This window comes from Dermacentor silvarum, chromosome 10 (genome assembly GCF_013339745.2).
Source record: "Dermacentor silvarum isolate Dsil-2018 chromosome 10, BIME_Dsil_1.4, whole genome shotgun sequence".
NCBI lineage: Eukaryota > Metazoa > Arthropoda > Arachnida > Ixodida > Ixodidae > Dermacentor > Dermacentor silvarum.
In genome coordinates this window covers 123,890,271-123,917,405 of record NC_051163.1, presented here as the reverse complement: position 1 = coordinate 123,917,405, position 27,135 = coordinate 123,890,271, and the positions used below count along the sequence as shown (strand labels likewise).

The following is a 27,135-nucleotide window of genomic DNA, read 5'->3' as shown; positions in this document are numbered from 1 at the left end:
TACGGTGCTGGCATGATGTAAGGTGCACGATTAAGTGATGAGTAATAGAACTTGTGGTCAGTAATAGAGTGGCTATGCGACGGCGAACTGAGCGAGGCGATATCGCAGATTTAGTTTTCAGAGCTGAAACACTGACGTCATAAGAATAAGAAGAGTGGATGAGCCTTGTAGCGTGATCTTAGACTTTTTCTAGATCGTTTATGAGGTTAACGTGATGCGGCTTCTATATGGCAGATGCGTATTCTCGTTTAGGTCGAACGAGTAACTTGTAAGCGAGAAATTTTACCTGATGTGGGGCGAGGCGAAGATGACGTTTAAGAAATCAAGTGTTTTATTTGCTGATGTTATCACGTTAGCGACATGTCAAATCCAAAATCAAATCAAAATCAAAAATCACTTTATTTCAGGGCATTTCCTGCGGAGACAGAGACTAAAGGCTGAACAGCCTGGCAGGGCCCCTGCCCTCGTTCAGTTCATACAGCATTTACTAGTACAATAACGTAAACAATGAGGTGCGCATTGTATAAAATTGCAGTTGCACTCAATGTACAGCCGAAGAAGGAGAAAAAAGTGAATTATATTACATCAGATAACAAGTATGAGATGCATACGTATGCACACAGACCACGCAGATAGATATATACATATGCACAATGTTCACACAGGATTCATATGTTAGATAGCTAGTAGGCTTTTTTATGCGTGTAGAAATATGTAGAGAATGATTATGCACCAGTACACTGTGCGTACAAAAAAAGAGAAATGCTATGAATAAAGTAGAGACTAATGTAAAACAGTCTACAGTACACATGCTGTCGTGACAAGAAACGTTTTGTATACTACTTTTAAGTTTACCGGGCTATCTGTCCAATTTAGTATGTCTTTCTGTTTATTTAGAATCTGTATAGCTTGATATGTTAACGATTGTTTCCCGTAATTTGTCCTAATCTTCGGAAGCCTCCTCCTATTCTGCCTAAACGCGTACTGATGTTCAACTGCCATATCAATGTCTTTGTATATGTTTGTGGCGTGTATATGCTGCACTAATTTATAAAGATAAACTTGATTGGCCATGAAGCAGGTTAGTGTTTCACAAATAACTCGCTGGTACGTAAGTCACGAATATCTCCATGCATAATTTTCAAAAATACGTAGCACGCAGCTTTGTAGTACCATTAATCTATTATAGTTGCGCTAGTGGTGGTACCCCATACTAGCGAACAATAGGCAATCTTAGAATATACTAAAGTGTAATAAAGAGTTTTTTGAAGCCGAAGAGGTATTAGTGTAGAAATCTTTCTAATGCATCCTATTGATCGAGCTATATCGACTACCAAATGGTCCACATGACATGACCATGACAAGGACTCTTGAACCGAACGCCTAGGAATTTTGCTCAGTGTTTGCTGAATACTCTCGGTTCCATAAGTAATATGCATGACATGTTGGTCGCGTTTATTTGGCGGAGAAAAAATGATGTATTGGTTTTAGAAGCATTAATCGTAGACAATTATCATTTAGCCATTCGGATAGGTTTTTGTAAATAATGATTAGTCTTTTCTTGTAGTTCATGTTTCGTCCGTGAAGTAAAAAATATGCTTGTATCGTCCGCAAAACATTACTATATCAAGGGTGTTGTCAATCTGAGTTATGTCATTGATGTATAACAAAAACAGGGTAGGACCTAATACTGATCCTTGGGGTACTCCATTTGTTACATTTAACGATGTAGAGGAATAATTATTAACATCTGTAAATTGGAAGCGTTTGTCGAGATAGCTGGCTATTAATTTCAATGACATGGCACGTATTCCATAACATTGCAGTTTTAGCAGAAGTGTACTATGATTAACCGAATCAAACGCTTTTCGCAAATCTAGAAAGAGCCCTAATGTATAATCCTTATTTTCAATACCTTGAATGATTTTCTCCTTTGCACGAAGTAGCGCTAGTTCAGTTGACTTGTGTTTTGGAAATCCAAGTTGCGAACTAGATATGATATTATATTTCTCTAAGAACTTTGCTATGCGATCATTAATTGCCCATTCAAAGACTTTTGATAAAACAGGTAATACGATATTGGCCGATAATTTGTAAGGGCGCGTCTTATCTCCGGATTTGTGTATCGGAACAACCCTTGCTATTTTCAGTTGTCAGGGAAGATACCAGTGTCGAACATTAAGTTAATAATATGGGCGAGAACAGTTTTTTAGTAAGCTGGAAACATACTTTACTGGTTCAGCCCTAAATTCGTCATAACCAGCGGCGACATCATTTTTCATTCTATTAAGTAACTCTTCAGTCTCTTGCGGGGAGACGTGATACAAGACAAACGAATTTGGTAAAGAACTGATATGTCCTGGTTGGTTGATGACCTGCCTATAATTGAGCTATCTGCCTGCCCTGATTCTATAAAATACTCATTGAAGGTGTTAGCTAAACGCTGCCCTGTTATCGCATTTCCATTTATCTCAATCTCTTGTACGCTGGTTGTTGCATTTTTTCTGCTTGTCAATCTGTTTACTGTTTCCCATATCTTTTTCACATTAGTTTGATGGCGAAGAAACAAATTTTCATAATAATTTCTTTTGCTTTCTTTAGATCTGAAGTTAGTTTATTTCGAACCTTTTGAACTCCTTAAATAGGTTTACATCGCGCGTAATAATAAAAGTATGATACATCTTGTTTTTTTTTCTCTTATTCTTCTGTATAGTGCAGGGTTAATCCCCGGTTTTCTTATTGCTTTCTTATTTTTGCGGCCACATGTAAAGGAAACGCCTCATCATAACTTACTCTTAACTTGTTATAGAAGTTCTCGTAAGCATCATTAGGATCATTGCAGTCATACACGCTAGTCCAGTTTACTGCCTCGACCAAAGAAAAGAATTTTTTGAGTGATTTGTCATTTATCACTCGATACTTGCTTACTTCAAGATGTTGTCTGCGTGTGAAGTGATCAGTAACACAAAACACGGGCAGATGATCGCTTATGTCACTAACTATCACTCCACCCATTAGTTCTGATACACTGATATTCGTAACACAGATGTCTATGGTTGTACCCGTTTTAGGACCAATGCGTGTGGGAACCGAAACCAAATTCTCACACCCGTATGACATAATCAGACTCTTATAATTCATCGCGTACTGGTCATTACTGACGGTATTTATATTTATATCACCAATAATGAAAAAAGGTAACTTGTTTGCCTGAAAAAACTGCAGCAATTGCTCAAGAAAGTCTAAGAAGTCACGTTTAGAACCAGCTGGTTGCCTATATATGGCAGCAAGCTGAAATTGAGATGTTTTTATAACTAAGCATTCAACATTTACGTTTGTAATTGTGTACTCCTCAATGATGCTGTAAGCATAACTGTGATTGATATATACCGCCACACCCCCGCCTCTTTTGCTGTCTTCGTCTTGCCATGCTAAACACTCTAGTCTTGAAATTTCACGTAACCCACGTTCTTCATGATGAACATCTCACGGGAAATTTGCTGTTCTGTAAGAGTTCTGACACCCAGTTGAGTATACACTGCATTACTGCTCGAATGCCCTGTTACAAAAAAAAAAACGATATGCAAAACCAGCACAGAAAAGATGAGAACAGACACAAAGGAAGACACAGGAAGAAGGCAGGACTGTAAACAGGAAATTTTTTGTAGGAAATTGCGAGCTGATATGCGAGGCATGAAGCCACAGCAACCATTTCTAGCTTAAATTTTTCGTGCATCGCCCTGGAAACTTGTATTATTTAAGAGTGAGCAGGCCACATGACTAACAGTTGGGAGTCGTGTTTTTAATCAAATACTCATATTGTCACGTAGTAGTGACGATGAAGCAAACAGTCGTAAAACTGGGAATGACGATACGTGTCAATATGATTCCCGAGTCTCGTCTTCCAGGATCGTCCTTGAGCTGATACTAAAACCGTAACCCCTTGCGCTGACATTAAATTTCGCTCTATTGACTTACCTTGAACCTGAAGGCCACAATTTTTAGGACGAACTCGAGGGCAAAAACGGCGGTGAAAATCATGTTCATGACATCCAGGGCGTACGTGTAGGATTCGGGTTGGCCGTAGAACTGCGAAAAAAAGAACAAGCTGTAAGTTGTGGGCGAGTACAAAAGGCGTTGTTGACTAAAGCAAAATGTAATTATGCGATAGGGTGGCGTAAGAGTGAATACACCACGAAAACTATATGTTTTAGTCGGCGTTTAGTTACCCGGCTACACTGGTGAAAATTTTGACGAATTACTTTCTTCTAACACAATCGTCTGCATTCAACGTATAGTAGCTCTGTTTGTTAAGATGTACAGCAAACAAAGTGAGGTACTCAAACTTTGCGAAATGCTCATCGCACTAACGTTGGCCCATCGTGTCGCTCGACTTTCGCTAGCTCACTTACGGTGATATGTTTTCACTGAGCCTTCCCAAACAGTGAGTCATCGATATGACAGCATAAGTAAAGACTTAGCGAGTTACTGGTTCATCATCACAACATACTGCACAGGAAATAAAGAAGAAAAAGAACGAGAAAGTATGAAATCAGAGCTGCATGTGAACACCAGTAAAGAAAGCATAAGAAATATGAAAGTACACGAGGAAAAATGTGAGGGGAGAAATAGAAAAATGCTGCATTTATACAACACATCCATGCAGAAGGCCGACGACAATGTCAAGAAAATTCATCATATTATGAAGTCACATTGAAGAATTTTGTTCCCAGCCCATAAGCAAGGGGTTTCTACAGCAAAATAAATAAATGGAAGAAATTGTCACAGGCAACTTGGGCACACTCTCCTTTGACAACCACTCTCTAATGACCTACATAGTTTTGAACCGGGGCTAATTAGCTAAAACAGTCAGAAAGCTAAGAAGCAAGTAAATATGAGGTGCGCGACTTATACTAGTGATGAAAGAAGCAGAAGTGTGCGCTGAGTACCCTACAAGAAACCAAGACAGCTATTTCACTAAGTGGCTCGTCCTCAGAGAAGCGGTGAAATAATCGCTTTTGTGCTTTTGTGGTGAAATAATCGCCTTTGGCTGTTATGACATGGCTGTCTATAACAGCCATGTCATGGCAACACAAAGACAAGCTGCCGTGTTATAAGTCGCTGACTGTAAATCAAGCGTGGTAATCACGTAGTAAGGTACGAATAGTAAATGTTCGCATCGTATAAAGTACATTATAAAGGCATTATACATATAGCTACAGACAATACCTAATCCCATTAAGAATATTTAGATCATGTTAATTTGTCAGAGTGAATGTCATGTTCAAGCATTGCAATAAGTGGGCAGGTCTAAACAGCAAGTAATAATGCGAGAAATCTTACCCAGTTCATTAGCCAGAATGGACGACAATCAACAGGTTGAATGCTAAACATTGCATGCCAATCTTAACGTTCACTATACGTGTCAGCCATGTACATAATGAACTGTATGGCTTGTTATGGTAGTGAAACAAAACAGTGATTCACCGCGGCGTACCTACAGAACGCGAACCACATTTCAGGCGACGGGTAGCGCAGGCAAACATGGGAGCTCTCATCTAGGCGGAAGCGCTCGATTGATTAAGAATATACCAGCTATACTGCAAGCTCTAAACAAAGGAGGGGAATACAAGAGATTAGCACTCTATTAATAAACCTATAACGACGTGTGTGATATAGAGTTTTCTTATGAAGACCTGCACGATTTTGGGCGCCGGCCTGTGAGATCCGCCGGCAAATGCAGATGCAGAGTTCTATCGCAACAGATCATAAACTGCTCAATCTCGAGTGCAGTATCGAGTGATGACAAGACGTCAGAGCAATTATCATAGCTCCCACTCATTTGCTACATTATTTGGATGGTAGCGCACCCGCGATAGATCTTCAAGGAAACTTTTGCGCTGGCAGACGCTATGGTAGCCAGAGCAAGCTGCCAAAGATTCCTAGAGACATCATTATAAAAGCAGGAGTGGTACGGTGAAACCTCGATATGTCGAACACGGATATATCGAAATATTGCGTATATCGAACACTTTCTATATCATCAGGAAAATAGCATAGCATTTTTTATTTTTTATTTCGAACGGGGTCGCGCGTAAAACGGATATATCGAACTTCGCCACCCCAGACCATGTGCGCTCTGTTGACAGGTGGCGAGCTTTCCCGCAACACCCACAAAGATAGCGGTGGCGCTATGGGCGTTCGCGACTGTTGCGCACTATTAACGGCACACATCGATCACACCGAGGGCGCCATTTGAACATAGCGGCGTACGCACGCGGCGGCTTGGCTAATTTGACATCGTCAACGACGCCTTATATTTGCCGCACTGACTCTTCGGTGCCATGACAGCGCCGGAACGCTAATTAATTTTCCAGGGCAGCTGGGCCCTCGAGCTGTGCCGCCCCCGCACGGGAGAACGTGAACCACGGCGGTGCCTCGGATCTGTTTGTGCCCTGGTGGCCGCGGTGCCGGACGCCGACGCGAAGCGGCAGTCGTTGGGGTGTTGCGGAGCGCAGCGTAGCAACACCCCAAATAAAAAAGAATACTGTTCCAGTCAGGTAGACTGCTCCCTCCCTAATAGTGAGACTATATTTGGATAATCAAAATAGCGAATGCGTTAATTTAGGAATACCATCGTTTCTCTCTCGAGAGGTGCGAGGACAAGCGGGTGCGAGAGAGAAACGATGGTATTCCCAAATAAACGCGCTACTGTTTTGATGATCCAAATATAATCTCACTATCAGAGAGGGAGCCGTCTACCTGACTGGAGCAATATTTTTTTTTTTATTTGGGGTGTCACGACGCTGCGCTCCGCAAGTCCCCAACGACCGCCGCTTCGCGTTGGCACCGCGGCGGAAGCATCGGTGTGGACGCGAAGTATCCGCTTGCGTAAGAGCGGACGCACTTTTCTCTCTTGCACCCGCTGGTCCTCGCGCCTGCGGACAAACGACTGGCGGTCCCTCCAAAAATCGCCAGTACCTCAAAAGTCCCTAAGCGATTATGTCCCTAGGCACCTAGGAGCTCCACGATTGCCATGACAACACGTGTTAAGCGGAAGTCACGTGACCCGCAGTGCAATGACCCCGTTGTACCAACTAGCAATCGTAAAGTCGCCACCAGGGGACAGCGGCGGAGTTGACGGACGTGGAGATCGCAGCGGAAGTTACTGCTGAGCGGTCAAACGAAGACGCTGCCGAAGTAGATGCCGCAAGCTCCGACGTTGCCCCGCTCCCAACTTCTACAGAGGCTGTAGCTGCGTTGGCCCTTGTACGCCACTACTGCGGCGCAATAGAAGGCACCGGCCTATCGCTTGTGGATCGCTTAGCACGCGGTTGCAGGCTACACTGCTGCAGTACTTTCAGCCAAATGAATGAATACTATGCTTGAAGCCTCAAGTGAGTATTTACTGCGCCACTATTGGTTCATTGATAGATTTGTACAGTCGCATCTGCTTAATTCGAACACCATTCGAACTGACGCTGTGGTCCCCTCAAAATTATGTATGTTACAATGGGCGAAAACGCCCTGCAATTCGAACGCGCAAGCATTTGCGACGGCTAATTCAAACATACCGCGCTCCGACAATGCTCTCAGCAGCGCGCTAAATCACGCGGTGCCTCCGACCAGCTTAATGCTCCGACCCCGCCATAGAGCGAAAGCTTAGGAGAGACCCCAGAAACCCCTCAACGCGGCGCGCAAAAAAAAAAAAAAAAAAAAAAGAGCGCCGCGGAAATTTCATCCTCTCTCAGATGGCAAGGTCGCCGTTTCTGCGTTGCACCGGAACACGCATGTACGTGCCGACGTCGCAGCCACGCGGAGAAAATGTCAGTGAACTCATCTCATTTATGCTTCCTCTATTTTATGGTCACGTGTTGACCTAGAACGCTGCGGCGGCGGCGCAGAGGGAAGCAGCAGCGGAGATCCAGCCCGGCCAACGCTCGCTTCCCGATAAGGGCAGAAAACGAAATTTCAGGGAGTGGGCTAAGCTGGCGCCGGGTCGACGGCGAGCGCGCACGGAGACATTCGAAAGTGAGGGACCTACGAGCACTTATTCTTACACCGTGGCTACGAGGGAGTTGAGAGGAAGGGCGAGGGGAGCCACCGAAGCGGTGGAGTTGCCGAGGACAAATCCGCTTCCATGCCGCCCTCCTCCTTCACCTTCGATAGTCGCGGCGCGCGCGCGTGCGCGCGGGACTCCACCTAGCGTTTGTAAGGGGCGGCCTCTTCAGGGTCGTCCCGAGCATACTTCCTCGTACGTTTTGTCGTACAAATAAAAGTTGTTTCCCCACCACCGCCGGCCCGGCGCCAGCGTAGCCCTGAAGTTTCGTTTACTGGAAGGGCCGGCGTTGGCAGGTGCGCGGTCCTCGCTCGCTGTGTGCTTGCGCGCCGTGATAATTCACGACGTGATATTGATTCGGCCCGTTAGTGCATCGTGCTATGGTGCACGAATAATTCAAGAATAAGTCCTTCCTTTAATTCGAACAAATTTTCGGGCCCCTTCGAGTTCAAATTGTCGAGATTCGACTGTACAAGTTTTTGATGCGTTTTTTACGTGATTTTATATATTGAATTCTGGCTAAATCGATCTATTTCGCGATCACCGCACTGTTCATTATGTCGAGGTTCGACTGCACACCTTCCCGAGATAGGTGATATCTAATAGAATTGCGGTGCTTAGTGCATGACGTTTCCTATATTCTAAATGCGCCTAATGTTCACCACTCAGTCTTTCACTCCCCTAGGCTTACCTACTACTCGCGTTTACAATGCAGATTAAACCAGCCGAATACCAACCACAGTTGACTGTTCACGCGTTTAATAAAATGAGGTGCCGAAGCTGGCGACAGTGTACGCTGCTTATTTCTAGCTTGTTCATTCACCGCTTCTAGGGGTTGTCTGCCGCTGGTCTGCGAGACAGCAGTGCAGAACAACATCGCCAAGGCAAAGGTATGTCATTTCACAAGTCACTAACGTGGTTTCTTTTAATACATGACTGAAACAGTGAACCGCGAATTTTCAAATCTCAGCTTCACAATGAAACATTCGTAAATACTACGCTTCAGCGCAGATATCCTACAGTATCAGCTGACAGATGGAGAGTCCAAGGGCTTAAAACAAATGTAAGTAGAACTGTAATGTATGTATGTAGAATTTTTCAATCGAATCTTTACTGCAAAGTCTCGACAAACATTTTCTTCAGCATTTCTGAGGACAGCATAGCACTTTAAGTCGGCAAATAATTCACAACTCTCCAATAAAAGCCTCAGAGTAGTTTTTGTGATGCCAGTATACGAATAATGCCGCGAAAACCAACGAGTCATTGGGCGTGTTCTCACCTTCATGGCAAGGGTGAGGGTATTGGTCATGATGAGCACGAAGAGCGCGTACTCAAAATACTGGGACGTGACGAACCACCACATCTTGTACTGGAAGCGGGCCTTTGGGATGTAGCGCCGCACGGGTTTCGCTTTGAGTGCGAACTCGATACAGTTCCTCTGTGTCGCGGGAGAGGGTTGCGAAATCGAGGCACCATTAGTGATCACTCACGTGCAGTACAGTCAAGACGTGCATGCCAAGACATAGAGAACACAGTGTCGGATACAGGCGTCAGCAGGCGTCAAATACCTCACACGGCTGGTGGACATTTTCATAGTCTACTTACTTCTTTTTCAATGGGGAATTCTTATTCCAGGCAAGAAAGTTTTATGTGGTCTGTGAGCTCACGTTGCGAACCATCGCTAGTGGCGCAACAATCTGAACGATCCCGCAGAACACGTGGAGGCACCTCCCTAACCATAAAAAGCTAACATACTACACATAACGTAATTGCCTCTTCTTCTTTCTGGGGTTTCTCGTGCCGAAAGCAGTTCTGATTATAAAGCACATAATTGCCTCGACAAAGACAGGTCGCCTTATCGAAACGTCTGTCAACCTGTCATAGGCGTTTCATTATTGCTCACACTTTTCTTTGTGCGCTCACTGCATTCATCAAAGGCTGACGTAAGATAAGGCTAACCCACATCACAGACATTTTTTTCTGATGTTATTCACCAAGCGCAACAGAGATTTGGTAACTTTCTGTAAAGTTTTGTTAATTGAAGTATATGAATTGATAGTGGTGTTAATAAAGGGCTCGCATTACAGGCAGAGCGGTGTGTTCGGTTACAGTTTTGTCCACGTGCTAATTTGTTCAACACATTGCACGGAAACTGCCAGCTTCAAATTTAAGCTGCAAGACCAAATTTCCTACAGATTCAAAAATCACGTACGCCGCATTAACACAGGGCTATGCATTTACCGAACAGTATCGTTTTTATCGGTGGCCTATTTGTAACGATGTCAGCACCTTCAGAAGTGTATACACTGCCAAGTATTTTCGCAGAAATCTCTCTTTACGCGAGATATGGTTTTTGGAGTGTTATCCTACGCCAGAAAGTCTGAATGTCCCTGCTGTTGGCTCTGCACATGTTACTAAATCACAAATTTTCACACGTTATGTGAATGAACCTATCCGCAATTATATGAAATGCCGAACTTTGCACCCCCTTGCTGGTAACTGGCTCTTCTAATTGGCATTCACTATTTCCGTTGTTCTAGTCGATGACAAAGATATCTAAAATTGCAATATTTTTTTAGAAAAGGTCCTTTTGTTAATGTTTAGCATTTTCACAAGACTTAGAGCACGCTAAACTTAAGTCACAGAGACAGGTTACGCGAGTAATGCAGAGGCGGACAACGGAAATTGGCCACAATTTTCCAATAACTCATGAACGTCGGGGACCTTCGGACTCCCGAGAATGCTTTAAGAAGCTTTCTATGAAGAACTTTTGTTTAACTGAGGCGCCTTCTGAACGGCGACTTCAGCCCTATGTATAAAGCTCGAAACACTAAGTTTTTCAATGTTGAAAGTGACGAGCTGCGAAACACACTCGCACATAGCGAGATAATTGTATTTACATTTGCCAGAGGGTCTGACTCCTGTAGTCGACTGTTAGGTTCTACAGCCCCAGCCAAGCTCTGGGCGATATTCATGAAGACTAGTAAAGCTAAGTCGGCAGCATTCAGCCCTTACATCGCTTGAGAGAGAAAAGGCATGCCGCTCACTTGGTTCTTGTCGAGTTCGCAGTTCTTGTACTCCTGCTCGCCTTCGTTTTGAAAGGTCACAATAACGAAGCCGACGAAGATGTTCACCATAAAGAATGCGATGATGATGATGTATACGATGAAGAACACTGCCACTAGGGGCCGATAGTTGTACAACGGGCCGTGGTCTTCCTCATTCGAATCGATGGCCACGTACAGGAGGCTGCAAAGAAAAAAAAAGCATTAATACATGACACATCTGACGAACACGTACACCTAAAAGTGACATACTAACACACGTAAATTGACACGATATTGATACGTGTACTTGTTTATCTTTCACCAGTGACCGCTTTTTACCGGCTAACAAATATTAAACGTTATCGCTCGGCGCATGGCGCGTCTGCAGGTATGTATCGGAAGTTTCACGAACGTTATCGATGCTTCTATCCGTTGTCTGTTGTCACCGACGCTTATGTAATCTGATTGTTTCAGCGACGCGAATTGACTAGTACTTTCTGGGAGACACGCGGGCACCAGGGATTACTCTGGAATTTTCGATTACTCGTGTATGAAAGCCGACGCGTTTCACCGCTGATCAGATTTCGACAATCACCGACAAGTGCAACTTGCGCTTGTGGGCACAGGTTCGCCCAATAAAAAGTCCGTTTAGTCATTCACAGTTTTGCGACTGTTTTCGTCACCGTCACTACTACGTGACAATATCACTTCGCGGTATTTTCTCTGTCATAACCTGGTTGACTGTAAAATTAGTTATCAATACCATACATGCATCTGGACAGTGAATTGGGCAGTATCTCTCGCAAGTTCTTTCAAATTCCCGCCAACATCTTTTGATATTTTCTCTTTACGCAACGTCTAAACGTAGTACAGGTGACAGGTGTCATCGCAAATTGTGTGGAAACGTCTGAGATCAGCTTTTGCAATGCTGAAGAAAAACTTCCGGCAGTCTTTTCAAATCTTCGAGAATCATAACCAAATTCGCGCGATAAAAACTTATGCAGACCCAACGCACATGGTTGAATGTATGTAAAGCGAAGGTTTCGTAATCTGGTTAAATAAGTACTACAGAACTAAACGCGATAGTTTACAACGATCGTTATTGTCTTTCTCTGCGACGTGTAATATTGTTGCTGATGCTTGTGCGCCACACAAGTGACAACTTGCCATACCATGCAATGTTCGTGTTGTGGGCTACACCGTATACAAGCTGCCGAAATGTAGATGCACACTGTGCGAGATCAATGTATCGATATTACGAGGATGCAGGTGAGAACTGATCCTTGTGAAGGAAAAATGTTTAGGAGAAACGTTAGATCAGAGAAAAACGACACATGGTAATATACGAATATACGCCTCGTGTCACAGTACAGGTATGCATGTACATTTAAGGCTTCTAATCGCCATGTGTCACAATGACACATACTCGTTGTAGTGGGTTCTCCAGCAATCGGCAGCTATGCACTGGATAAAGAATGGGGTTACGCCAAATATAAGAAATTTCAAGGAAACCGTTTAATATAATGCGCTATATCTTATTAGGAGGTCTGTGCGCATTAGAGATACCTATAAGGAGCTATGTACTTGTGCATGGTTTACGCCGTGATATAGTGTTTGGTTGCACACAGCAAAGGTATGCTCACGGGCTCTACACTTGTGAGGTCATCGTGCGCTGCTTATAGATGCCGGCGCACATATCATGATCATATATACATGCGGATAGACAACTGACAGAGAGACTGACTGACTGGCCGAGGGGAAACCACGGTGGGATGGCAAATAAATATTTGTTTTAAGAACTATGGGCAGCAGTGTTACACAGAGAGCCATGTTCCATGTAAACAATCAAAATAAATAAATGTCATAATGATGTCAGGAAACCACACCTCTCATGCAGTAGTCAAGTCTGCCGGATCTGTCTCTTCCATAAATTTAGCATCACAACTCTTAAACTCTGTCATCCATCTAGCTCATGGCATCTCATACCGCACAAGCGATTGCAAGGCCATCTATCCAACCCACGCCCGTTCTTTAAACCCACCTTCATTCTTTGTACAGCGGACCTCTTAGGCGCCTGTTCCTACGGCGAGCGTCGGTGTTGTCCCTGGTAACCGAGCGAACGAGCTCAGCAAAGGATAAGAGCGAACGTGGAGCGCAGCGGGCAATGAAAGATGGCGCGAGCGAAGACTGCGCGAGGAGGAAAACGGAGGAGGGTGCTGCGGGACCATGAGGCGGTAGCGGACGAAGAGGCTATGGCGAATGCGTGAGAAGAAAAGCGTAGTGCCGCGCAAGACGGACTGTGGCGACGATGGCTTCGAGATCGCGCCAGAGTAGCGCGCGTCGTCCCGTTTATAGTCCGACGTTATCGGCGCGCGGGCCAGCGTCGTTCGCGGCCAGCCACGCTACGCCGGTTGCGCTGCGCTAGCCGAAATGCCACCTCCTCTATACTGCGACGCGCGCGCCGTCGGCTGTTATCTTCGGAGCATGCTCAGAACGATCCCAAGCCGGCGCGCCGCTTTAAACCATCGGCGAAGCGGCGTGGGCGCATTTATTTCTTCGCGCAAAATGCAATGTGGGTCGGCGAAGTCGGAGCGACCAGCGCGAGAATGGGTCAGGAACCAATTCAGCGCCGGGCACGTCGGGGCGCGTCGGAAGCCGCCGGTTACGTTGGCTGCGCCGGTGCGCTCGACTATAGAGGGGTTCGTTTTCGCCAACGTGAGGTAGCGTTACGTCGGACTATAAACGGCCCTTTAAATGCCTCGGTGCCCTCGCTCGCCTCCACTAAGTTCGCGGGGGCGCGCGCATCGAGGAACTCTACGCGTCGTCTGTTCACCAAAGCGCTGCATGAGCGGAGGTCTGTCTGCGGTGGCTGCTGTGAATCGCGCCCACGCATTAGCCGCGCGCTGCGTCTCGCAAGCGCCCGATTAGCGAGGCAGTCGCAACACTTCGCTCCGTTTGGAACACGCCGCACGAGACAGGTTGTCCACGCCAGCCAATATATCGCGAAATGAAAACACGTACAAAGCTGCGCTCAAATTTCGCATTAGGGAGTATCGTTATCCTCGGTGAATTTTCTTTCGTGCAAGCCTGGAATGACTGTAATGACCACCTTCCTGTTGTAGTGATACTTACCCATCCAGATAAAAGCACATCATCGAATAAATTGTATGAGACAAGCCCGCTTCTCCCATAATGCAACTTGAACGGCATTTGCGCTGTTAACCCTTTAAGGACAGAAGACGATCTCAGCACGCCAAGCGCAAACTTCCGAAAAAGACAAACGACAAGAACGGCTCATCCAGCGCTTGTTCTTTGTGCAGGCCTGAAGACAATTTGAGCACCCGTGTTGCTCCGCGCGCTTTCCAGATGGTATGCGTCAATTTTGTGTTTCCTTTAAATAACATCAGATGGCGCAAGCAGCCATGAAATAGTAAAGTTGGGAGCATACACAAACTGGTTCAATGAAAACCACCTTGGTTACAGCGTAAAAAAAATCCTATGACGTTTTCACCTTTCTGACAGAAACCATTTGCAGGGTGGTCTTGCTTTATATAATAACCATGGAGAAGAATCTGGACGTGATGTTAGGAGCGTACGCTCAATTGCGTGCAATGAAGTCCAGCTTTGTTACCGTGTAAAAAATTCACCAACGATTACGATACTCCCTAATGCGAAATTTGAGCGCAGCTCAACACATGTTTTCATTTCGCGATATATCGGCTCGCGCGGAAAATCTGTCTCCTGCGGTACGTTGCAAACGGAGCGAAGTGTGGCGGGACTGCCTCGCTAATCGGGAGATCGCGAGAGGCAGCACGTGGGTCACGCGCGGGAGCGATTCATAGCAGCCGCCGCGGACAGACCTCCGCTCATGCAGCGCTTTGTTTCTATATATGGTATCATTGGATGCGCTCGCCGCATGCCATCGCTGAACAGACGACGCGCGCTCCTCTGGCGCCATCTCGTAGCCATCATCACCTGAGAGCCCGTCTTGTTCGGCACTACACATTTCTTCTCACGCTTGCACCATACTCTCCTCCGCTTTCGGCCTCGCGCTCTCTTTGCTCTCGCCGTATTTCATCGCCAGCTGCTGTCCGCGTTCGCTCTTTTCACCCCTCACTCTGCTCATTCGCTCGGTTAAGCCGAGGGACGCCGACGCTCATGCGCAAGAACGGGCGCCTAAGAGCTGCGCCCCAAAATAAAGTTCCCTAGTAAAATTCACCTTTTTGAGAGAAATTTTGCGCGTGGTCTTGCTTATATGATCATCAGAATCGCACTCATAGAACAAAATTGCGTCCTCTCTTGCAAGCTTTATAAATATAGTTTAACCGCCGTTAAAGGGTCATTAAACAAATATTTTTGACATACAGTTTCCTGTGTAATTTTAGCTCCTGCTGGGATATTGCAGATCTTAAAGCAGGTAACAGTGCGTGGTCGACATGAGCGCTGCTTCACAGGAGTTAGCATAATGCCAATGCGGATGGCGTAACCCTCTGAGTATTTAGAAAAGGAATGTGGAAAACTTGAATGTACTTTAACTTTTTGTGTCTTGGTCAGCATAGCGGGCAATGGCCGACGCCGCCGACTTCAGATAAATTTTGAGCGTCTCGTGTTATATCGCACCAGAGTATCAGCGCAGGGTATCAGCCATCGTAATGTGACAGTTGTGGCCGCGATTCGGTCCCACGATCACGTGAACCGCAGCGGGACGCCACAGCTACAAAAGCAGGCAGTACTCACTCGGGCCACCCTTCGAAAGTGGACACGGTAAAGAGCGTCAGCATGGCCTTGAGGACGTCGTCAAAATGGAAGTTGTTCTGTTCCCACATCCGGCTCTCTTCGGACGGTCGCGTTATATCGCCCTCGGCGTACACGATGAACTTTCCCCTGCGACAATGCAACCAAAAAAAAAATTAAGACACACTGCAAGCGACGCGTCCCAAGCGAGACGCTACTTTTGACCTTTAACTTTTTGTGACGGGAATTTTAACAGCGATACCGCAAGAAAAGCTTAGTGCAATGCTTGTTTTCTTTATTCATTCATTAGATACAACTTCAGGAGACTTGGATAAAATCAGAAGAGCGGCCTAAGTGTCATGCCACTCTCGAAGTGCAATAAAAATCATTCGCCAGTCACAATAAGATTACGGGTAAGATTATCAAAAACTGAAGATATATATTTATATTAAAAATATATTTGCAGCATTAGTAATGCAGAAATTTAAGAAGATGTACAAATAGAAAATATTTTTGGTGGGGACGACAGGATATAAGCTGCATAAGAATAGCTTGACTGGAAGCACCGCACCAACGAAAGGCAAGGCACATAATAAATTTTAAATTTGGAAATCAGTTAAAACACCAATAATGCAATAACTTCATCAGCGTACAAATGTTGAGAAAGAAATATATTCACAACACACTTTTTCTAAGCCTGGTAAACTTACACTAAACATCAAAGTAAACACTGCAGGTACTAAAATAACTTGTTCTTGGGCTAGTTGATTGATACTTTGTGAAGCTATTGTAGCGCAAATTCTTGTATCTGTTTCATTGGCGTCAGAATGACTTGACTGCAAGTACTTATGCTATAAGGACAGTAATCTCGTGAGGCAAACAAGTTACGCTGGAACATACAGATGTCACGGCCCCAAAAATAGCATTTCTCGATTGAAAATTGTTTTTAATGTATGTGTTGTTACAGCATGGCTTCTGATCCTCAGCTTGACTTGACTGCTGCAGCGTCGACTTCAACGTCCCGTGGGCCACCGCAAAAAGCTGATGCCCCGTTACGTAGGACCCTATCAGGTGATGCGCCAAGTGACTGACTTAAAATACGAGGCTGCCCCCACTGTGTCTGCGGCCCCGGCTGCCGAACTTGTCCACATATCGAGGCTCAAACCCTAGAACTCGGACTAGCACCGTATCCCTTAGGCAGCACTGGGATTGCGCTTTTGCCCTGGGCATTTGTGTTAGTTTGGTATGTGCCGGCAGCGCAAGAAGGGGAGAAGACGAGGTCAACCGTTTTCCGATGCTGGGGTTCGGAGCCCTCGCTGTTGCGTTTAATTAAACACCGGTGCAAATGTCCTACACCATCACAATGTTAAATATGAGCTGTGCAAGAGCGCCACGATGTTTGGATGCTTATTTATTAGACCTGGTATTTGCGAACTTAACGTTTGCAGGCCATAGTTGTTTTTTAAAAAGATAATTGATTATAAACTTTTGTTTTAAATTATATGCAGAATTTCTGTTTCCCGCGTCCAGTTTAATGAACGAAACTGAGGCACCACGCTTTATCTATGACAACACGGTAGCTTGTTACCTACGAATCCTCTTGGCAAATCGGCACTCGTCACATAGCATGCAAAATAAAAGATCACATTACTGTTTCTACTAGTGAAGCGGTGAAATGAGGTCTATTGAGGATTGGCATAAATCAGCAATATAGCTTTGTAAAGATGATGGCGTAAAGAATAGGCCACATTTTTATAGAGAGAGACTTGTTTCCTCTGTCACACCAGTGTCAAACAGACTAGCAAATGAAGTAAATCTCTTTACTATTCATCAATCTTGATTCCTGCATGTACGTGAAAGTATTCGCATGCTTCTGAGAAAAAACAACAATGAAAAAAGAGGAGGAATCAATGTATCAGTATAGCTGCTCCATATGCTTTTCGTAGACGTCACTGTCTTCATGCTGCTCACTCTTTCATTACTCAGACCTCGATAATAATACACGTGAATGCGCAAATAGATGCGTGGTAGAAAAGAAAGAACACTTACCGGCATTCTGCTTGTGTCAGCTTTGACCGGTCGGTACATCGAAAGAACTTCCCCTACACACACCACACGCATACAAAAGTGAGACGGCAACATAAAAAACAAAGTGAGACGCCTACACACGCAAACCTATATTGAAATGTCATCAGAGCTTACACACAGCTGAGACTGACCGGATCATCAATATGGCTCTACATCTTCCCTCTTTCATGCAAACAAGTTAGTTTCTAGAAAAGACTGTATGATACTCATGAACAAACGGCAAAAGACCGAAATGCAGTTCAATTTTTTAATTATCAAGACATAATCAGATATGCATGCGGTAGTCAACATCCTGCTATGGTTCCCTGACCCTCACGGAGAGCAGCTCAAAACATATTTTATGTTACTTGAAAGAGATAGCTATGCAATAAGTGTTGCATGCTCATACTTTTGCTGGTGATTATTTTCCTTTTACCACAACCACATTCTTTAACAATAAAGGCCATGTGGCTGGTGCTAAGCTTGTAAAAATTGTTCGTACCATAGGCGTACGACAACGCAATCGATTCACTGTGTAAAATAATGTGCGATTATGCAAGCAGAGATGGTCGATAGGAAGAAAGCACATGTATAGACTGGGACCAAAACTAAAGAAATTCTAAAAAGGTGGACATACATGATTGCCACTGTACCTCTAAATGTAACAAATGTCCAGCAACATGTGTGAAAAAGTAATTAGTCCAACGTGTATTGAAAGCACAAAATGCAATAGTTTAATAAAGTATAATTTCGAAGATTGCAGTAGGTTCTGATATTCCCTGCTAAGCTTGTCTTGTATATCAGCCATTTAGACACCAACGCCTGAGCTGATATATATACAACATTGATTCCGTTTGGTCGGTGTACAAATAACAATAAATGGGCGCACTTTTAAAAAGACGCATATTTATTTGCTAACGTTTCGGCGGTAGCACGACCTATAATGAAGCAAAATTTGACCCTAGTAAAGCTTCCTTACTGTGTCAAATGTAGTATTAGATTATCCAAAAGTAAGCTTACACATGTTCTACAACTCGTTTTTTTTGTTTCTTGTTTTGTTTTTTCTCTAGAAACGACAACAGTCCGCATTTTTATGAGATTAGAAAGACAAAGTGTGGACGATTGTTCAGTCAACCAACAACGTTTACGGATCACGGGATCTCAGAAAATGTCCCACTTCCGAGCAGCCTGCAATAAAACCGAACATCACAATATTGTTCACATACACTGGTAGAAGCTGTAAACGCGAACACTAGGCTGCGTTATGAGCCTGCTCGGAAATTGGACGTTTTCTGAGATCCCGTGGTCCGTAAACGTTTTTGGTATAGCGTCTAAATATTGAGTGTATGTTATCTCGCCACGCAAGCAACGGAGAAATGCATTTCCTTAAACGGCCTCAAAATTTGCCGCGTCTAGAAATTAAAAAGTGGCATGAGAAGGCGCATAGCGCAGCATCGTAGTATTTTCGGTGTCCGCGCTTACATTTGAGTATGAGCAATGACGATGCTCATATTCTGGGCGGAATTAGCTCCGTAGGCGCCCCAATAAACCCATATCGCAATAGCACGTATATATCTCAGTAACGAATTACATCGTTTTTAGAGTAGTTGGGAGTGGCATATCGCGTATAACTGCGCGCCTATTTCGTTTACGCCGAACGTAAGCGAAACGCACGTCTGAAAGACTTCCCACGTGGTTGCTTCTCGACAGCCAAACATATTGTGCGTGTTTCGTGAAGCGTACCTTAAAGAGCTGGACGCCAATGACGGCGAACATGAAGTTGAGCAGGAACGTCACCAACATGATGTTGCCGATCGTCTTCACGGCCACGATGACGCATTGCACTACGTGCTGCGTTGTACGGGAGAAAGAGAAAGGGACACGTTCACTTGTTAGGGGTAGTGTGCAAAGGGAAGGGCAAATACGCTCTGATGGAGGTTTATCGGTGTGAATTCCACCAAGTATAACAGGACACTTAAAAAAACACATCTTCGTCATCTAACCGTTTCAGTATCACAATATTTGCGCTGACTCTCTGCAGAGATGTGGTCTTAATGTGTCACCGATCTCGTGTATATTGCCTTGAATGGAATCAGCAGCAGTGGTGGAAATATCACAGCTCATTTCGGAAATACACCGAAAAAGCAGAAGCAAATCGCAGTTTATTTCGTCGGTTGTGCTCGGGCATATGGGGGCAACGCAAGAGCGCGAAGTATTTTTTTTTCTTTTATGCAGCTATTTTAGTTTTCACAGCATTCAAATTCAAACCTATTCAAACGTATTCAGCTATTCAAACCTATTCAACAAATTCAAGGCCACTTGAAAGAGACACCCTTCTATATGACTTGTCCATGATGCTGTTGTGACTCAAACATTTTATGTTCTAACGCGTACACGATGACATATACTTAGCAAATTTACAACTGCGATTCAAAAGCATCAAGTCTTGCCGGTGGCATTTCGATAGATCTGCTAACATTATGAACACTGTGTTGCACTTTTTCTTGCAGATACTCTCAGGCTGCTTCCCTCGTTTCTTATTGCAATCGCCACAACATCTTCCGCCACGCAGGGGAGGCGACAACCACTTCCTCTGGTTAACCTAGATGCGCTGTCTTGTTTTGTTGTTTGTTTTCTTGTCTTTTTCCTTTCCCTCAACCAGCCTGATCTAAAAGCTTTCATCCTCCTGTAGCCTTTCTTACAAAACGCTCACATGTCCTGACTTTACTGTGGAAAGCACGTACATATGTTGTGCTAAAGTAAGGTTAAGCTTGAAGTACGCGTGCGTCTGGTGCTTGAAAAGGTTAGATGGGCGCTTTTGAGGGAACGTAGCTCCAACTTCACCATTCTCTTTAACCGCCAGCACATTATAACCTAAGCGACGTACGTACGGTGATTTTCCTGATTCGTAAATATATCAAAGATTACTGTGACGTATCACAATCTCGGTACGAACTCACTTGTCTCTCCACATGAAAGGACAAGAAAAAGCCAGAATAGGCGAGACACATAGGGCGAAAAAAAGAAAGAGCGAAGGCAGGGATGTATACAGAAAAGTGTCTGGCTGCATTAGGGAGAATAGTCTAGCTGGCAATTGTACACCCTCAACGCTCAGCTCAGGAACATGATAAACTCTTCAAACATGTCTTCAAGGTGGCGCAATCGAACTCTCACCTTTAGACCTTTAGCCCTATTGATGGCCCTCAGTGGACGAAGCACGCGACAGACACGAAGGATTTTCACTACAGAGATGGTCCCATCTCTGCAAAAGAAGTGACGGCAGCAGTTAGTGTCGGTGTTCGCCAGTCATTGGTGAAAGTCGTAACTGAAAACGCCAAAGCTCAATAAATATCCATTCTAAGCAAAATGTTTCCGAGAAGCCTATCACTAAATAAACTTGAGCAGTAGATCTCGTACATGGTTTTCGTAATATCGTAAACAATGAATGACGCTAAAAAAGCTGAACTGAGGCAAATATATTATATCTTGTGTAAATAACTGTGTGAATGAATAATAAACTGAACTGAACTGAACTGAAATGAAGTCCGCAAGTTTTTCCTTGAAAAGTGGCGTCCCAAAATCTCATTATGTTGTGCAGTTCCACAATGTCAAGTTAAACAAGTTGGAATGCAACTGCAAGATTAGACAAACTTATACTGCTTATATATGTATTTATTTATTTACTCACTTACTTACTTCAAGCGCCCTCAAGGTCAAAACGCGTTAATAAATGAGTGGTGAAAACAGAAATACATGCGCATTCAATTTGACAAAAAGCAGGGTAAACAGCAGCAGTTTTTACAATCCGGGATGAGAGTGGTTCAAACAAAAAAGTGGTACCAGTCGACATTTGCTCAAAGAGTGAAACATTCGCTAAGAAATGGCAAGTAAGCACTTCTACCTTAAAACTGTGGTCTGACATGGATGAAATGTACGTACGCGGAGATAAACTTGACAAAAATTGCTGTGAATCCCGCTTGCACACGGCTACGTGAACGCTGATCAGCTATATGATGGACCATATTTCGCATTTCCTACGGCAAGCGACAGCAGTCCTTAATGCGGATTTCACTGAACGTCATGGTAACGCTTGGTTGGACTTATGGTGCCCGTCGAGCATTCCCGTGTTCTTTCTTTAGTCCCTGTCTTGTTACGCTAGTAATCATGTGTTATTATGCTCGTCAGCAACTAGCCCAGCTTTATGCCTTAACGAGCATTCCCTTTCCTTTTGTTTTCTGTGGTCATCAAGTCCTTTTACAACGACTTCCGTTTCTCTTCTAACCAATTTACACAAATAGCAAGCGCTAACAGTTACATTGTTGTCATGAAAATTTAATGAAATTGCGTTTCACGGTTCGCATTGTCCAATATAGCACTCGGAATTTTTTGCTTGTCTCCTTTGCCTGAAAAACAAAATAGTATGTAATCAGGCGCTCCTCGCCAACGAAGAGCTGAGCAGATAACCAAAAACCGAGAATACTATATTTATATTTTAGCTCATGGCTTCTTTGGAGAAACAAGAAAGGCGACGTGCATTTCTTTCACTGCTTGGTACAACAAAATGTTCGGACGAATCACACAAATAACGATGCTAAGTGTGTTACGAACTACAAACCATGCAGTAGGACTTCAACAGGAAGAAATCCGGGCTACAAGTTCAGAGCAAACAAAATGTTTCTGTTAGTGCCATAAGTGGTGCACATGGACTATAAGCAGATACTGATACGTGAACTACGAGGCCAAAATAAAAACTCTAAAGAACAGAATTAAAAAAAGAAATGGAAAAGCCTAATGTGCTTTTATTGTTGTAGAATAAAACTGACGTCACTGTATCGGAATGTAAGTGTCCTTTCTTTCTGATTTACTCGCAATTATAAAAGAAATTGTCAGACACATTGTAATCTGGCTGCTGCTTTATTATTTCATGTCACAGCCAATACACAACGGATATCACATTCAATGTACGAAACAGCCCTGAAAGAGCCGTCGGGCAGTCACTGACCCGAAGCCGAACGAGATGAGCGACACGCAGACGACGAGGACATCGAGGAGGTTGAAGTAACTCCTGCAGAAGGACCCTTTGTGCAGAATCACCCCGTACGCTATCACCTGCACAAAACGGTGAAAGAAGCTCCGGTCAGTGAGACGTCGACAGGAACAAATCTGAAGTACGAATTCGCAGCAAACATGGCGAATATTCACATTTCCAGATTCGCACAAAGTGGGAGGGGAGTATGGCGAAAGGGTGAAAAGGAAAGCGGAGTGCCGCACGAGACGAGTTCCGCGGCGGAGACCCGCTACGAGACAGCACCGCAATGCGCCGTCACGCGATTACCGATGACGTCATTACTAAGGGATGCGGCGAGCGCGTCCGGCGATACCACATATGGAAACAAAGCGCTGGCATGGGCTTCGGCCCCATTGCGCATGCGCTACTTCGCCTGCGCTGCTGCCGCTAAAGAAAGCGCTGGGCGCGAGCCGTGTGTTCCCTTGTTCATGCTTTCTTTCTGAACAATGAGCGACGCAAGTGGTGGAATTTGTCGACGCAACTTGCGTATCAACGCAAGTCGACGCAACTAGTGCAAATTTGACCTGCGCTCAAATTTCGAATTAGGAAGCATCGAATTCATCGGTGAATGATTTTTTTTTCACTTTGACAATCCCAATGCTTACGCATTAAAATTATATAGATGCAGCACGCATTTTGGAATTGATGTGAAGCGAGCCCCGTTTGCTTAATCAAATCCTATCAATTTGCCCATTTCATTCCAACGTCCTTGGCGTGGAGGAAACTGGCCCTCGCGCATGCGCTCTCGCGCGCCCGTGCTACACAACGTGGTACACGCGGCGATTATCTCAAAGAGTTAGTTGGGGTTGGCACGATAGAAGTTTACGTGCGATTGTGGTCTAATCGTGCTGAGGCACCAATTTTCCACCCCACCATCGGGCATGCACTTCAGTTATTCGATAGGACAGAAGCGGCATCCAGCAGCCATGGTCAGGAAAGTCCGGTAGGATTCCCAAAGACAGCGTCGCTTTAAAAGAATGTTGAAAGAACACGTAACTCCAATTACACGTATGGCATGTAAGCATATCTGCGGAATAGTAATTCGAAGATTAATAGTACCTAAATGCTCTTTCTTCAAAGTCTAAAAAGAGAACGACGCGTCGTCAGCTCTCAGGTATTGTCATGCTCGATAAAGCGGCCGGAAATATTCTCACTGAAAACAAACTGTACTTACAAGGAGCTACTATCTGTAAAAATGTGTTTAGAAAACAGAATACAGATATTGGCAACTGGTGCACATGTGATATTTTTTAGGCCACACATTCAAATATTTAGTATGTTTCTATGGTTAGGAGCAAACTCAGAACGCAACAATACCAGGAGAAAAACGGTGAGCCTTTTGAACAACACTACAAATACGGAAAACCATATCACATGGTTTATAGATAGTTCCAATATAATTGAGCTTCTGCAGCTTTCTTGATCATCATCATCTCAGCCTATTTTTATGTCCACTGCAGGACGAAGGCCTCTCCCTGCGACCTCCAATTACCCCCGTCTTGCGCTAGCTGATTCCCCAACTTGCGCCTGCAAATTTCCTAACTTCAGCAACCCACCTAGTTTTCTGCCGTCCTCGACCGCACTTCCCTTCTCTTGGTATCCATTCTGAAACTCTGTCCACCGGTTATCCATCCTACGCATTACACGGCCTGCCCAGCTCCATTTTTTCCTCTTAATGTCAACTAGAATATCGGCTACCCCAGTTTGCTTTCTGATTCACACTTACTGTCTCTTAACGTTAGGCCTAACATTTTTCGTTCCACAGATCTTTGTGCGATCCTTAACTTGTTCTCGAGCTTTTTTGTTAGCCTCCAAGGTTCTGCCACATATGCTATCACCGGTAGAATGCAATGGTTGTACACTTTTCTTTTCAACGACAGTGGTAAGCTCCCATTCAGGATTTGGCAATGTCTGCCGTATGTACTCCAACCCAATTTTATTCTGTAAATTTTCTTCTCATGATCATGGTCCCCTGTGAGTAATGACTTAGATAAACGTACTGCTTTACAGACTCTAGAGGCTGACTTGCGATTCTGAATTCTTGTTCCCTTGCCGGGCTATTAAACATTATCTTTGTCTTCTGCATAATAATATTCAACCCAATTCTTACACTTTCTTCGATTAAGGTGCTCAATCATTTGCTGTTTTTGTCCCCATTGTTGGTGCGCAGCGCAATGTCGTTTGCAAACCGAAGGTTGCTGAGATATTCGCCGTTGATTCTCACTCCTAAGCCTTCCCAGTCTAAGAGCTTGAATACTTCTTCTAAGCCTGCAGTGAATAGCATTGGAGATATTGTCTCTCCTTGCGTGAACCCTTTCTTGATAGGTAACTTTCTACTTTTCTTGTAGAGAGCCAAGGTAGCTGTGGGATCTTGGTAAACATTTGCCAAGCTATTCACGTACGCCTCCTGTAATCCTTGATTACGCGATGCCTCTATGACTGCTGGTATCTCTACGGAATCAAATGCCTTTTCATAATCCATGAACGCCATATAGAGGGGTTTATTGTACTCCGCATATTTCTCGATTACCTGATTGATGACATGGATGTGACCTATGTAGAATATCTCTTCCTGAAGCCAGCCTGTTCTCTTGGTTGATTGAAATGTTGCTCTGATTATATTGGAAATTATTTTGGTGAATATTTTATACAATACTGAAAGCCAGCTAATGGGCCTATAATTTTTTCATTCTCTAAGGTCTTCCCTTCTTATGAATCGGTATAATGTTGGCATTCTTCAAGTTCTCTGGGGCACTTGAAGTTGTGAGGCATTGCGTATAAAGGGCCACAAGCTTTTCAAGCATAATATCTCCTCCGTCTCTTAGTAAGTCGACTGTTATTCCATCTTCTCCAGCCGCTTTTCCCTGAGTCTTGCAAGGCCCTTCTAACTTCATCGCCAGTTATAAAAGGAGCCTCTGTATTCTGTATCCTACTTCGAATATAAGCAGCTTGTCTGCTCTGAGAACTGTACAGGTCAGTATAGAATTGTTCTGCTCCTTTTACTATGTCATCGATATTTGCAGCTTTTTTACGTACTTATAAAAGTCGGTATTGGCACTCGACAAGAGCGCACTCAGTGTTCGTCTTCCTTGCGTGTCTGAAAGTGGCTGCGAAAAAAGTGAACGTATGGGAACCTGAAATACAAGTCACTGATAGTCTAATAAAAAACGAGAAATTATTTCACAGGGGAATAAAACGCAGCCAGGATTAAAGAAATTGCTCGTTTCTTTGAAAATAAAATAACGCGTTATACACTTTCCAAGGAGTTCAAAGCTTACCTTGAGCGTGATCTCAATGGTAAAAACAGTGGTAAAAAAGTAGTCGAAGTAATTCAGAATCTGAAAGAGAGAAATGCACACACTTCAGTGTTACTGAAGGAAATATAGAAATAAAATGAGCAAGTGCACTAAGTGTCATGTAGCGATGACGATCGAAAAATCACAACACATTTTATTTCGCATATGCGATGTCACTAATAGAATACATTGCAAGCGTTCGCTCGTAACTGCACTACATATATGTCTTCTACTGATTTAAAGGTTTACAACATTCAGAGTAGAACGGTCTGATAGAACGTGAACATGGACTCCTACGTGTTGTAGAATCACAATCGAACATCCCACCCGATGCGCACAAATCCGCTTAACATACTGAGAGCCATACTTCGGCTCCTCTCAGTACTTTGTTTCCCTGGCACAATATAAAAATTAAATATTCTGGATAGAGCACAAAAAGAACGCCAGATAAAGAGTTTGCTAAACAACTTCCTAATGACATTTCATGTTAGTGCTTGTATAATTGTCTCAGTCTTTACCCCACTACATTGACCGATTCCTCAAGTTGCGCTTTTCGTTTATTCTTTATTCTCTTTAATGCACTCATCTATTTCTTATGTGCCAGCCCTGCAATGTTTTACAACTGAGATGGCGGTATCCCACAAAAAAAAAATATTTTGCTTCCGCTTAATTCAAAAAACACCTGTCAGCCTCAGAGGACACCTGAGGATGAAAAATTCAAATTGTAATAGAATACTGACAGAGATACAGTGTGTTCAAGCAATATTTAAATACACTTTATCGCACTATGATATCAACGTCAGTTACTACAAGCCTATATTACATTGAGCATTAAATGGCCGAGAAAAATAGGTGGTGTGAAAA

The 27,135-nt window shown here is 44.0% G+C and overlaps 1 protein-coding gene across 1 annotated transcript in view; it reads right to left on the bottom strand.

The window, feature by feature from the left end:
• Nucleotides 1-2,929: 2,929 nt before the first annotated feature.
• Nucleotides 2,930-27,135, bottom strand: part of LOC119431819 (muscle calcium channel subunit alpha-1-like) — a 47,512-nt gene continuing 23,306 nt past the window's right edge. The window contains exons 11-20 of the mRNA XM_049658059.1: nt 26,254-26,313; nt 22,910-23,016; nt 21,082-21,169; nt 19,651-19,758; nt 17,890-17,942; nt 15,844-15,990; nt 11,107-11,308; nt 9,339-9,497; nt 3,979-4,089; nt 2,930-2,941 (exon numbers count right to left, since the gene is read on the bottom strand). Coding sequence (XP_049514016.1) covers nt 2,930-2,941; nt 3,979-4,089; nt 9,339-9,497; nt 11,107-11,308; nt 15,844-15,990; nt 17,890-17,942; nt 19,651-19,758; nt 21,082-21,169; nt 22,910-23,016; nt 26,254-26,313 — 1,047 coding nt within the window. The remainder of the gene's footprint in view (nt 2,942-3,978; nt 4,090-9,338; nt 9,498-11,106; nt 11,309-15,843; nt 15,991-17,889; nt 17,943-19,650; nt 19,759-21,081; nt 21,170-22,909; nt 23,017-26,253; nt 26,314-27,135) is intronic.